General features: G+C 36.5%; 1 protein-coding gene across 1 annotated transcript; it reads right to left on the reverse strand.

The window, feature by feature from the left end:
- Positions 1 to 5332: 5332 nt before the first annotated feature.
- On the reverse strand, positions 5333 to 14872 carry LOC127808252 (60S ribosomal protein L4-like). Its single transcript, XM_052346703.1, has 2 exons — positions 13664 to 14872; positions 5333 to 5711 (listed from the first exon to the last, which is right to left on the reverse strand). The coding sequence occupies exons 1-2, from the start codon at positions 14771 to 14773 to the stop codon at positions 5598 to 5600; spliced, it is 1224 nt and encodes a 407-aa protein (XP_052202663.1). The 5' UTR covers positions 14774 to 14872; the 3' UTR covers positions 5333 to 5597.
- Positions 14873 to 15018: the final 146 nt, after the last annotated feature.

Raw genomic sequence — 15018 nt, forward strand, 5'->3', positions numbered from 1 at the left:
AGATTTACTAGTTGCTTCGGGAGGACTCTCCCTCAAAGTCTATGCCACAATAATGGCTCTCCACTATTTACTTTGACTAGAAGTTAGAAAGAAGAATATACTGAATGTAGGAGTCATTCTAGAAAAACCAGGACTTACTCCGAGCACATGCATGAGCTAGAAAAAGATAAGGAAATCGATTGCTATTGGTCAAAAAGAAAAGTGTGGAAAAAGTAATGTAGGGAGTTATGGGAGAGGTGAGCAAAAAATGGTCGAAAATAGTGTACATGTAATGATGATGGGTCGATTTGGCTTTCGGATGCGAGTGTTTATAAATAACCCATGATCCTCGAGGGTACCCATTGTTCATCCGTTTTGCTGAAGACTTTGCACGCTAGACAAATCCTGAAGAACTTTGCTCCTTGAAGAGAGCTTGCACTTACCTCGAGAACAGCAGTGGCTCAATCGAACTCTTCCCAGAGAAGTCATCATTTCTACCGAACAACTTGTTGTCATTGATTCAAGGAAGATGAGTTGTTTAAGGATGATTTAGAGGGAATAGATTGTTGAGAAGCATGCTCACAAGGATTTTCATATTCTATGTATTTTTAGTGTAAGTTCAAAAATAGTCAACTATGACTGTAACATGTCGAAAGTTTTTTTAAAACTGTCAGACAGGTTGCTTAGACTATTGATTGATTTTTTAAAGAAATCGACTGCTTTTAAATATTGTCAACCTTTTACCCAAAGCTGTAAGTGTGTTTTAGATTTCTCGAAGAAAATAGTCAACCAGTTTGAAAAACTGTCAATAGTTTCTTCATTGACAAGTTTAAACAACTAATTATTGCAGGCATTAAATGACTCCAACTACTATTTAATTAAAAGAGTGGACAAAAGATATAAATACTAGCCTAATGATGCACTAGAGAAGTTAATCAAGTGATAGAAGCTCACAAGTGTTATTATCCTTCTCACTAGTGCTTATACTTTCAATATTTCTCTCAACCAAAATTGTATATTCTTTGTAATTTCTTATTAAAGTCTTATTGCATATTTTAGAGAAATCTTTGTAACTGAGAGTATCAACTCTTAGATCTTTCTATTTGTAACTTATTGTTGTACTTTCTAATGGTTGTGCTAGAGAGCCTACTTGGGTATAAATAGAAGGTTGTAATTTACTAGCAGTTTGCTAAAAGGCCTACTTGGTTCGAGTATGAGGTTTTAATGGATTGAAAAATCTCTAATGAGTAGTTAGGGGGTGGATGTAGGTGGTGTTTTCGAATCATGATAAATATGTGTTTCTTGCATTCTTTGCTTTCCATTTTTCTGGTTTATAATTCACTGTTTTCATGTATATTTTGTAGAACATTACAAATTTTTAAAATTCATAGACATCCAATTCACATCTTCTCTTGAGTGTGAGGTGTCATTAGATTACACAAAGCTAACAATATGACATTAGCCTCCAAAGGCTGAGGCGTGCCTGAAGGATCTGGTTTCAATTCTTTGGGCTTCCTTGCATAGGTCTGGCAAAGGTTAAATGGGCTTTGGGACAACCTTTCTTCTAACTTTTTATACATTTTCCACAGATGGCATCAAATTATTATTGTTAGACTACAACAATTAACATTTATTTGTTTTAGGGAAACTCATCGAATAGCCAGAAGAACAAAAGGCATCCCTTAGCCTTCCTGTTGGGTTCACCATCACAGCAAAAGAAGGAAATTGTCCAGGGTGGACTTGATCCATTAGCCTACAAAGAGCTTGATTCGTTGGCTAAGAGTGTTATGGAGGAACCAGAAGAATAAGGAATATGTGATGGTCCAAGAGGCTCTCTATCTAGAATATAGGTCTGCAAGACAGAAGGCAGTTAGGAGGCATGCATGGATTTCTCCCACGTTGTCCCTCGGATACTTAAGTCAAATGTGGTCACAGTTTAGTGCAGAATACAACAATAATTAAATGTAAGGATGTCACAATGTAGAAATGGAGATGAAGATGGAGATGTATGGTGGTCAAGATGGGTGCTTGTTATTGGTAGCAATACTAGTCCTACGAGTTTACTTGTGTTTTTTTTGTTTCCAAAGCTGAGAGGTTAGTGGCTGTTTGTAAGCACTACGGGCATAACAAAAACACATGATACGCACATGCGAAGGTGCAATGTGTTTCCTCATGGAGGCATAATGTTTTTCCTACCGTACACGATGTGGTCCTAAGGTTAAGCTCGAAAAAAGCCTTCAAGAGAAACTCTTCACGGGAAAAGTCCCTCGAAAGGAAATGAGCCTGGAACAAGCGAGTCGCGTTGTCGTAGAACAACGTGAGGTAGTGATGGTAGGAGACGTAGGTTTGAAATGTTATGGCATACACTCAAGAGAGGGGTGAATTGGGTAATTTAAAATACTTAATAGAACTTGAAAAACTTTTTGATCCAATTGAGGTTTTAGTAATTTAAAACATAAAACATATAAAATGACAAATGTAAAGCTTAAAGAATGTAAAGTAAGAAAGATAAATGATACAAAGGATTTATAATAGTTTGGCTTAAATCAATCTTAATCTACTACCTTAACTCCTCACAAAGGATTTTAAACTAATTCACTAAAACCTCCTACGTAAACCTAAGTAAGCTCTCTAGTCCAAGATTAGGATATACAACCTTTACACTTAAGGTAGGCCATTTAGCACACTTGCTAGGAAATCAACCTCCTACTTACAAAAATAGGCCCTTCAGCTATACAAACTAGGAAATACAATAATTGAATAATAAAGAAATGATCTAAGAGAAAAATCTCTTAGTTACAAGATCTCTCAAAATACAAACAAGGCTTAAATGAATTGATACAAATTAAAATTAAAGGCTTGAAGAGTGAAAAATGAAGCATAATCAATATAAATACAAATAAACGTAAGATGTAATCTCAAATCACTTCATTCCCATCCATTAGCCCTTTCAAGATCATCTTTGATTTGTATTTATAGACATTCCAAGAGCTTTAAGAGAAAACTAGCCGTTTTGACCCGTTGGAATTTAAAAAACTAGCCATTGCGCGATTCTTCGGTACAAACTGTCAACAAAAAACAAGGACTAGTCGACAATTTCTAATTAAAATTAAAGATTTAGTCGACAAATTCATCAAAACTGTCCCAGATGCCTTTGCACATATATTGAGTGTCGACATATGCTTTCCAAACTGTCAACAATTTCAAAGCATACTAAAAACATGATTTCTAACTGTCGATAGTCCTCTAAAATGATTCTAAGTGTTGACAGAATCTTAGAGGACTATCGACAGTTTCATACATTTTTTCAATATTTGTCGACAGATGATCTTGAATGTACTCAAAAATAATTTATTTTAATTTAAAAGATATTTTATTAGAAATTCATTTTGATAATCATGAACTAAGAGATTAATTTTCAAAACCCATGATTTCATCGAATCACATAAATTTTGAATTTGATCTAGATATTCATAAATTAAGAAATTGATTTCCAAACAAAATATTTATATATTTACAAAGATTCAAATCTCCTTAGAAATTTACTTGACAACATACTTGATTTTTATACATACTTTAATTCTCAAGCCAATATTTGAAAATTATTTTGAAATATAATTTTTTATTTTTTCAATCTCCTAAATCATGAACAACATACACATATATATATATTAGAAAATACTTTGACTAAACTTCTTGAAGTGTGGGATTCAAAATGAATTTTGATTAAAATGATCTTTTTGAAAATTATACTTTGAAATTGATTTTTATTTCTAAATAATGTACTTTGACTTTGAGATATAAATCATTTATTTTTTCATTATCAAAACTAAACATAAGAATAAAATGTCAATCTATCAGTGTCCCTCCTAAACTCCTCCTCCCAGGAGCTTGGTTTGACCTAGCAAGGACCTAAATATGCAAGTCCAGGAAACTAGTCCTGAACAAATGATAGCCTCCCAGGAGGATTTGCTCCGACCCTAGAAAGCCTTTAGAACTGCAAATCTACTAGTTGCTTAGGGAGGACACTCCCTTCGAGACTATGCCGCAACACAAACTAACCCAAAAGACTAAATTAGACATTGAAATATAGTATATGGACCAAATTGGTCTTTTGCCTATTTATAATATTATTAATTATTTACTAACAATATTAATAATAATATATGGCTAAATTATGCTTAGACCTCCTATATTTTAGTTAAGTTGTAAAGAGATCCCTTGTAATTTGAAAATGTCTTTAGAGGTTTGTGTGTTCTTTTTTTTTTTTTCCTACAAACACCCTTTATATTAGTGTAAAAATGTCTCTAAGTTAGGTATAGGAGTAAAAAAATCAAGCCATAAGATCATCCAAAGACTTTTGTAAGGTAATGAGATTCAAAATGTTTCTAGATGTATTGTTTAAGCGAAAAAGAAAAAATATAAAAACATCTAAAGATTTTCTAAACTATATACAGTCTTCTTACAAATAATCCAAATCACGAAATATTTAGATATAAGTTACCCTAAATAGATAGATAGAGAATTTCAAACTTCATAATTAATACTATTTTATAGTTATACTAATGTAATATAATTAGAAACCCACTTAATGGAATAAAAAGTTATAAAACACTATATATATTTTCAATAAAAATTTAAAAGTTAAAAAGTGGAAGTTTTAAATTTCACACTGGTTAAATTAATAAAAAAAATACTAAGCATTTAGTTTTATTTAAGTTTTTTCGATTATAAACCAAACTTTATGTTTTACTTTCAATTTTATAATGAACTTTCAGCACTTTCAATAATATACCAAACTTCGTGTTTCGTTTTAATTTTATAATAAGATATATTATCTCAAGCCCTTGTGAGTTGAGTTACCACACGAAGACTGTGTGTGTAATAATGTGTGTTCATTTGCTTGTCCCCTTCCCTTTTTCTGTTGTCATCCCTGTTTTGCCCATTACCATCATCAAAAAAAGTAAGTTGATTGGTTGGGTGGCTTTTATCAAGACTAGAGGCTTTAAGGGTGAAGACTCCTGAGTTTATATGAAATTTAGGAGATTGTATAATCATGTGTGAGCCAGTTTTGAGAGTGACGAGTGAAAAAATTAAAATTAATGATAATGTTCAGTCCATTCCATTCAAATTGTAACTAGGATGACTCTTATCTTCTATGGTGTTAGAGAATATTGGACGGACAAGGAAAATTTTGGATTTTGATTTTGCTGTCCCATCAATTTCCTTTCCTTTCTTTAATTTGGCTGCAGACTTTGGGCTCTTTTTATTGATTTGTGCAGTTACCAAAATAAATAAATGAAGATTTTTAACTTTCATACAGATGGGGGGGTTTGGTGAATTAGAAAGAGCCTAAGAACAATAGCAACTATACTAGAATTGTAGATATCCAAAAATGTCCAACTAGCAAGCGAGTAGTGTTGAGTTTTGACACCAACCAAAACTGGGGAAGAAAAAATAAAACACAACAGCCGACTACATAAGGAAGGCGTAAAGAAACTAATGGTCCAGCAATTTCCTTCCCATCTCGTTTCCTCCTCAGGTACCAACATCAAAAGCAATTTAGCCAAAACCATATAAATAGAAAAAAAAGATAAAACTCACAAGGCACAAACAAATCACTGCGACACTCCCAGCCACTTCGAGAAATTCTCAAACTCCGTATAATCGCTGTCGGAGATCATCGTCTGGTACCATGCCTTTCCGGCAGCCTTGATTGCACTAGCCTCCTCCTGCCAAGGATCAAAACATGAAATTTTCGTTAGGTTGATGAAGAAACTGGTACTAATGGTTCAGTACCCATACAACATAATAAAACAAGAGCCGTACATCATGTTGGAACTTGATTAGTCCCTCAAAATGAACGGCATGAATTAAAGATGCAACCAAAATTTGAAACAACTGTTAGCCCATGCAAGAATACCAAATATGTTTTAAGGTTTAACAATGAATAAATATGGCTGAGCAGTCAATTTCTCCAGCCTTTCTCTTCTCTCTCAATGAGCCCATAGTGAGACCAAAAACAATGAGGCGTAAACAAATCTGAAAATAACATATAGATAGTACTGCAAGATGCTATACCACAAACAGACAAGTTCATTAACATTTTAAGAGATGAAAAGACAAAAGGAATTATAATAAATGTAAATAGTTTTAAGTGCATAAAAAAATGGGGAAGTAAGAGTCCATCTTTTGATCATGTGTGACTGTTATCGTGTTATTGTTTCACGAAGCATTTGTCCATACTAACAATATAGGTGATAAGAAACAAATACTAAAATTTGATTGTAGCAAATACTGCAGAAATGGAAAGGGAGCCAATTCCCTCAATTAGTGGGAATCAACTCCAGTCTCTTGATTGATGCCCCTAATCTCTTCCTTAATTGATTGATTTTATTGTAGGAATATTTTGTATATTCTGTAAATCCTTTCCTAATATATATCCTTCCTCTATAAGAAGAGAGGAATTATTGTCTCCCAAATTACAGTGAAATAGTTTGTTCTCCTCCAAATCTGTTCCTTCATTCTATATGGTATCAGAGCGGGGAAGGATATGTAGCCCGTGCACTGTCAAACCCTAGGCGGCCGTCATTCAAAATTTGTATTCTTCAATCTAACAATGGGACAGAGTACTTTAAAGAATATTTGGGGGGATTTTTGAAAGAACAAGGTATCCTACATCAATCCACGTCGTGAAACTTCCCAACAAAATGGCATTGTTGAATGCAAAAAAAGACATTTACTTAAAGTAGTTAGGGCTATTATGTTTTCTATAAATGTCCCAAAATACCTCTACGGAGATGCAGTTTTAACTACTTCCTATCTCATCGATAGAATGCCAACTCGTGTAATAAACTTTGAAACTCCTTTGCATTCCTTTAAAAAAAATTCCCCCATGTGCCGGCTGTATTATGAATTACCCTTAAAAGTTGTTGGACGCACTTACTTTGTGTAATCCACACAAATTTTGCTCCAAATTGGATCCAATAGCTAAAAAGTGTGCTTTTGTTGGGTACACTCCAAATAAAAAAGGGGACAAGTGCTTTAACCCTGTGACAGAGAAAATTCGTATCAACATGGATGTATCTTTCATAGAATATCAACCCTATTTTCCCAAAAATCATTTTTAAAGGGAGAATCATGTAGAAGAAGATAATTTGTTGACACATAATGTAGAAGAAGATACTTTTTTTAAAATCCACGAACCCTTCCAACCATGATTGACGCTCCACTCCACTCTGATAAACAGTCCAAGGAAATGAGTGTTCAAAAAAATAAAGACAATGATGTGTCTAGTTCACAAGTGCCAAGCATGATGGAATCAAAACCAGTGAGAGAATTACCACAAACGAATCAAAGCAATTTGAAACTGGACCTTCAATTTTATACAAGAAGACATTCACAGAAATACCATCAATCCGAATATTCCTCCAACAATTGAACAGTCTGCATCTCTGAATGATGGTCTTCCTTCCTCTCAAGGTAAGTCTGAACTTACTCCTTTAAATTCTTCCTCTTTTGATTAGTCAAATCTTGATGTCCCCATAGCCACTAGAAAAGGAGCAAGAGCTTATACCAAACATCTTATTGCCAAATACTTGTCAAACCAGAAACCGTCCAATAACCACAAAGGATTCCTTTCAAATATCTCTAACCTGCATGTTCCAAGAACTATTCAAGATGCCCTAGGTGATCCAAATTGGAAGTTAACAGTAGAGGAGATGAATGCTCTTGAAAGGAATGGAACTCGAGAGATTGTGGAGCTACCGAGGGGCAAGACAACTATAAGTTGTAAGTGGATCTTCACTATAAAATGTAAGACAGATGGGAACATAAAGATGTATAAGGCGAGACTTGATGCAAAGGGTTCACCCAAACTTATGGTATTAATTATCAATAGGACTTCGCTCCAATAGCAAAGATAAACTCTATTCAAGTAATACTCTCTCTGGCAATGAATAGTGAATTTCAATTGGCCTTTACGCCAACTTGGTGTAAAAGAATGTCTTTCTGAATGGCAATTTGGAGGAAAAAGTGTTCATGGACCTCCCGTGCTCCACCCTTGGAACCATATGTCCCCTGTGATGTTAAGGTATGTCGCCGCTATGTATAGCTTCAGATCTTTTTGCCACCCAGTATTGATAGAAGAACCGTTTACACCTATGAACCCACCATCTCTGGTCATTTTCTTTTAACACCGAGATGACGAGTCTTGACATAGGAATAGGATTCTAATGGGCCTCAGCGCCCCTCGTCGTGGTTCCATCATCAACTCTGACTAAGGATGGCAATTGCAACCGAAATTGTGGGAAACCAAACCAAAACCGAATCGGTCAACGCGGTTAAAAACCGTTTCACTGAGTAATGGTTTGGCTTGGGGAAAAACCGAACATTGTTTCAATGGGTATAGTTTGGTTATGGTTTTACTAAATCCAAACCAAAACCCGAACCGAATGTGTGGGTAACCGAAACAAATATACATATATACAATATATATTTATTTATTTAATATATTATATATATTGACTAAAGCATTTTCTTACAAGTATTTTAACTAATGCATTACAAATATATAAAATATTTAACATTTATAAAGTAATTAACAAATAAAAATAAAACTTAATCTTAAATTATTTTATTTTTATCAATCAAATAATTATTAATAAAAATAACTAATTAAATATTTAAAAAAAATAAAACCTAGCGGGAGATTATGGATTGAACTAAAAAACATGGTTAAAACTGAAATCGAACTGAAATCGAATGGTTTGATTATGGTTTTTAATTTTTAAAACCAATGGATAATGGTTGGGTTTTGGTTTTAGTAGTTTACGTTTGGTTTGGTTATGGTTTTGGCAAAAACCAAACCAAACCATTGCCAACCCTAACTCCAATGGCTCCTTTGCTACCGCCTGATCTGGAGTGTGATGTCTGGTTTGGCCCCCTAAAGAGTATTGGAGCTGGGTCAGTCCTCGGCGAAAAATCCACTAGCAAGCTCGTATTAAGAAGCCTGGAGAATAGGGCCAAAACAATGCTTAACTGCTGCCCTAACGCCACAAATTCCCCCCGAAGGTGGGAGAAATCTCCTCGCAAGTTTCTTTCTACTGTCATCATCTCTGCGCATCCACGACTGATTTTCTCTTGGGTCTGTCAGAGGCCAAGTTCAATTGTCTCTAGCCTTTCCTCAACCTGCACCTGATTTTGACAAACATCCGCCTCCATTGCATCCAATCGCGCCTCTTGTTGCTTCAACCGAGTTCCTTCCACCATCATCGTTTCTTCTGCTACAACTAACCAGAACAATCGATTGATGAAAAACGATTGTCTTCACCAGAATCGCCGATTATAGGACCAGGAATCGTCAGGCTCTAATCGCAAACGCTCCTCTATTTGCATCGTCTCCAATGCCTTGCCCAGTGTCACCTCTCTAGAACGGGTCAGAATCTTTTTCTGATCAAGGTGGGCAGCTCTTAAAGGTCACAGTTTGCTTTGCCTATATGGTTAGGAACTTTCGATCAAGGTGGGTAGCTCTCGAAGGCCACCAGATTGATTCACCAGTAGGGGTCAAAACTTCTTATTAGAGTGGCAACTATCAGCGACACACGAGTGGTCAGAAGACGGGCTCTGATACGAATTGTCACACCCTAGGGTTGAGTTATGGTGTGAAAGGGAATTTGAGAAGATTAATGGAAGAATTTTAGAGGGAGATATCAGATAGAAGGAAGAGAACAACAAAAAGATGAGAGTATTCGAAAGAAAGCAGATCACAAAGAGAAGGAGAAGATAAGGGGGAATTACAAAATATTCATCAATTCCATTCCCGCCATCTAACGAAGGTTGTGGCTCAATATATAAGCTCAGAGCTACAACCTCCTTAGCTACAAGACAAGGCATTGTAATTGCCTTAGCTATAGAACAAAAGAGAAAAATAGAAAAGGGGAAAAAATCCTAATAGACTCTAACTACAAGACAAATAGTCCTAATAGAAATAGAAAATAAAAAAAACAAAAATTACAAATACTACCCTTGGAATATGTGACACGTAGAAATGAAAAGGAGCTAATTCCCTCAATTAGTAGGAATCAACTCCAATCGCTTGATTGATGCCCCTAATCCCTATCACATGCCAAGGGTAGTTATAGTAATTTTGGTATTGTAATTTTGGTTTTTATTTTCTATTTTCTATCAAGGTTATTTGTCTTATAGCTAGAGGCAGTGAGGACTATTTGTCTTGTAGCTAGAAAGTGCTAGGATTTGGGGTGCAATGCACATGGGTGCTTGGAGTGGCTGGAGGCTATATATTAAGCCACAGCTGTAGGATGGAGGATATGGAGTAATAAATTGATATTCTAGTTTCTCTCTCTTAGTTATCTTCTCTCCCTCTCTCTCGAACCTCCCTCATCTTCTTGTTCTTTCTCTTCCTTCCATCTGATATCTCCCTCTAAATTCTTCTATTAATTTTTCCAAATTCCCTTTCACACCATAGCTCAACCCTAGGGGTGTGACAATCCCTTTCTTAATTGATTGATTTTATTGTAGGAATATTTTTTATATTCTATAAATCCTTTCCTAATATGTTGTATCCTTCCTCTATAAGAAAAAAGGAATTATTATCTCCCAAATTACAGAGAAATAGTTTCTTCTTCTCCAAATCTATTCCTTTATTCTATAAATACCAATATGATAGCTAGTAGATAATTTCATGGAAAGCACACCATACAACAAAAACACATGCTTACATCTACAAAGGGGCTAAAATGGAGATAGACAATTCATAACAAGTTATGCAAACAAAATAACATTACATTACTACCAACTTCAAAAAACTATTTTCACACCCTTGATCTCAAAATAACACAATTCAAAAAATAATAAAAATGCTTCCACTAGTACTAAAGATCAATGTCACGAAAACTATGTAAAATAAAAGTATTTTTAGTGTCCTAGGAAATTTTAGGTCATGATGCAAGGAAATGAGACAAGAAGAAAAATCCCCAAAAACCATAAACACATAAAGCCCTATGGTGTCTTAAAATTGCTTACATAATCCTAGAACAACTGCATGGTCCAAAGCACAAAAGGTAAAGCCAAACCTACAAAGCATTCCCTTGCCCCTTCTTTCCTATCTTGCTTTTGACAAACAGAAGTAACAATTAACGAAACATTAATACTTCCAAGCAAGATAGATGAAATCAAGATTTTAAGTAAAATCGAAAAAAGGTTTATAAAATCAAATCATAAAATCGAATCGTAAAATCGTAACGATTTTAGAGACAATTAAAAATATCCTTTAATTTTTGTAAAATATATGTTTATAATAACATAATTTTATAAAAATGAATTAATATTATTTATTAACCTAAATAATATAAAAAATTACTTTATCTATCAATTTCAAAAATACTAAATAATATAAAAAATTTAAATATTAAGTCCATCATTTATCATCGTTCATCCATCCATAATCAAAACATGGTTAAAGTTATCACAAATCAAATGTTAGTTTGCATAATTTATTCAATTTTATGCGATTTTAAAATTATCACAAATCAATTGTTAGTTTGCATCAAAACATGGTGTTCAAAATTTAAAGCATAAATAAAATCCCAATTTTATGCGATTTTACGATTTTACCAAGATGATTATTCAATTTTACCCATTAAAATCCTGATTTTATGCAATTTTACCCCAATTCTACTTTTGCATGCGATTTGAATCATTTAGGGGTCTCCGACGCGTAAAATCGTACAGGTTGAATCGAGATTTTAACAATGCTTCCAAGTATAGAATCCCTGTAAACTCAACATCTTAAGTAGACAAATAACAAAATAATTGAACAAAAAAACTACAAGGCATTTCAATTGAAATACAGAATATGAGTTTGCTAAATGGACCAGTATAAACAATCTTATGCATGCAACTTATATTCACCCTATGCCCCTAAAAGACGATTAACATCAATATTAGAATCAAAAGTGACCTCAACAAAATCAACACACCCAAAAGGGATGGAACCAAATGACACAAATTTCAATCATCCAAATAAGATTTACAGGAATGGCAAACACTCAATGTCCCAAAATATTAGACAACAATATTTTAATTAACAATTCTTAGATGCAACATTATTCTACTATTATAACAACAATCACAAGTCTTTATCCCACTAAGGGGGGTTAGTTAACTTAGACACAACCAAATTCATTGGTAATCCACACAGGTAGCACATGTTAGACTGCAACATACATTTGCAAATACGTCTAGCCAGTGAACTAAAACGCAACCTAGTCGGCCGCCGAGGCGTTAGGCTGCCGCAATTATAGCCAAATCAGCCACCTTAGGCGCCAACCCAGCTAATCGATACCGGGCGGCGACTAGGCGAACAAGGCAGACGCCTAGCCGCATGAACTGCCTGGCCGATTATGGCCTAATCAGCTGCTTGGGCCACGTGAATCGATTTAGTATAAATTTATTAGGGTTTTTGTTTCCCCTTACCTATTACCCCTTCTCTCTCTCGCACACCACCACCGACAGTCTATTGCAAAGTCATCGTCGCCGTCGCCTCTCTCGTGCTCGCACGCCGCCACCATCTCTTGCAGTTGCAGAGCCGCCTCTCTCGTGCTCGCGCACCACCACCGATTTCCCCTTCTATCTTGTGCTCGCACACCAGTTGCAGAGTCACCTCCGGTAAACAATAAGCAAGCAGCAGCAACGCTGTTGCTTGCTATTGCGTGTTGCCTCTTTTGTTTTCTTTTTGTTTGTTTGTTTTTTTTTTTTGTTATTTAATTTAGGATTTATGTTAATATTTGATTATTTGTTATTCACTTATTTGAATATTTATTAATTATTATTATTAATGTTTTAAAAATTTTAATATTTATAGCTTGCAAGCAAGCAACAAATGTAGCAAGCTGCCTTTGTTGCTGCTTGCTGTTGCAGTGGTGCTGCTTGTTTGTTAGCTAGTTGTCAGACTCAATGAATTTGATTTTAAGTCTGATAAAGATCATGTATTGGAAGAATATGGAGAGGAAGAATTCCAATTAGATAGTTAGATACTTAGATTCTTCAAGTATGGTTTATGTTTCATTATTGATGTTTTTCAACTTTGATTTAATTAAAAATAACATCAAATTACATCACAAAGTTAAAAAATAAAAAATAAATAAAAAGCAATTTTCCTAGGCCCCGCCTAGGCGCCTTCCGACTAGCGCCTTCTAGAACACTGCGTCCAACCAAATCAAATCTGAACTCTCAGCTTGCCAAAGACCAGACTGCACAGTGATACTTATGACATCTAGGCTATATAAAGATTACTGCACGGATGGGTTGCACAAAGTGTGAAACAAAATAGGACAGCTTTCTATTTGTACCAACATTTGTCTATAAAATTTATTCATATTCATGCAGAAATATCGTCATTGGTCTTCTACGAGGAGCAACAAGCAACAAGGCAGTAAAGACTAAATAGTCAAAAGCATAATAAATCATATAGCCATGCAAGAACGTGCAAAATTCCGAGCTTATTACCCACAAAAGAAAATCAAGCTAACATCATGCAGTTGTTTCTCCAGTATGTAGTCAAATTTTACAGAGCATGTCATAAAGCATTCTACGTATGTATGGGACTCATAAGCAAGAAAGGCGGAATATTATATCGTTTAACACAAACGGGTAGGAGATATACCTTGGAAATTTGCTTCCTCTTCTTATCAAGCTTTTCCTTTTTGGCCTTGACTCGCTGGGCCTCGGCCAAGAGAGACATCCTCCTTGCGGTCTTGGCATACGGGTTCAGCTTCAGCATAGTGTTTAGGTTCTTCAGTGGATTCTTCTTCATGGGGGCCCTCTTCACTTCCTTCTTGATCGGCCTCACGACTGACTGCACCTCATCCGAGTTGATAATCCTGGTCAAGTCGGCGTTCACCATCTTCGACCTCGGCAGCACATACCCCTTCTTCTTCTCCGAGGGTTTGTCAAACGAACCGTAGATTGAATCCAACTTTTCAAAAGCTGATTTCGTCCAGATAACGAATCGGCCTAGGTGACCACCGGGAGCCAGCTTCAGAAGATTCAGGCGTTCAACGTTAGCGATCTCAACTCCAGGAATGTTTCGGAAGGCCTTAACAAGCTTAGATCCCTCGGTGCCATAGACGATGAGAGGACCTTTCCGAGAAATATAACGACGGTTTCTCATTTTTCCCTTGCCGGGGCGAATGGCCTGGCTATCCTTGGCCTTCTCGGCGTCGGGATAGGCGCCGATCTGCTTGAGGGCTTTGATAGCGGAAGAGGTCTTCTCGATGCCCTCGCAAGAGTCATTGACGACGAGCGGCAACTCAGAGACGGACTCGATGCGGTGGCCGCGAGCCATGACGAGGGAAGGAACAGCCGAGGCGGCGATTGCGGAAACCAGGGCGTAGCGCTTCTGATTCACGTTGATCTTACGGTGCCAGCGGCGCCAGATCTTGGTCGGGGCGAACATGCGACCACCACGGCACATGTTGCCGAAGGCACCCTGGCCGGCGCGGTGAGTACCGCCACCGGGGACACGGGGAATACGGGACACGGCGCGGCCAGTACCCCAGGACTCGGCGGAGGTCTGGTGGCCAGCCTTCTTGGACACGGCGTAGGGCTGGCGGCTGTTCTTGGAGATGTTGGAGTGGACGTAATTGACGATATCGGGACGGATTGAGGCCCTCATAACGTCCGGCAACGGCACGGTGTTACCGGCTGCGCCGTCAGTGGCCATGTCGGACTCCAGGATCTGGACGGTGACCAGAGGGCGGGCTGCGGCGGCCATTTCTGTTTTGTGTGGGGAACGAGACTAGGGTTTTGGCGAGGCTAGGGTTTCCGCAGGGATGCGAGGTTTAGCATCAGAATTTGTAGAAGTAAGAAACTGGGATTAGCGTAGACTCTGGTCCTATCTGTAGTTGGGTTTGGGTCCATTGGGCTTTCGGATCAATTTAGACAGAACCCAATTAAGATTTGAATTGAAGCTCAAATAATTTCATTTAATTGTATATCTACTCAGAGGGTATAAACTTT

This window comes from Diospyros lotus, chromosome 8, assembly GCF_014633365.1.
Source record: "Diospyros lotus cultivar Yz01 chromosome 8, ASM1463336v1, whole genome shotgun sequence".
Taxonomy (NCBI): Eukaryota; Viridiplantae; Streptophyta; class Magnoliopsida; order Ericales; family Ebenaceae; genus Diospyros; species Diospyros lotus.

Excerpts from the sequence above, each read along its gene's own strand:
- LOC127808252 (XM_052346703.1), bottom strand. The coding sequence starts at position 14,773 with ATGGCCGCCGCAGCCCGCCCTCTGGTCACCGTCCAGATCCTGGAGTCC. Across the intron at positions 5,712-13,663 it reads AGAGGAAGCAAATTTCCAAG|GAGGAGGCTAGTGCAATCAA; the intron begins GTATATCTCCTA and ends GATCCTTGGCAG.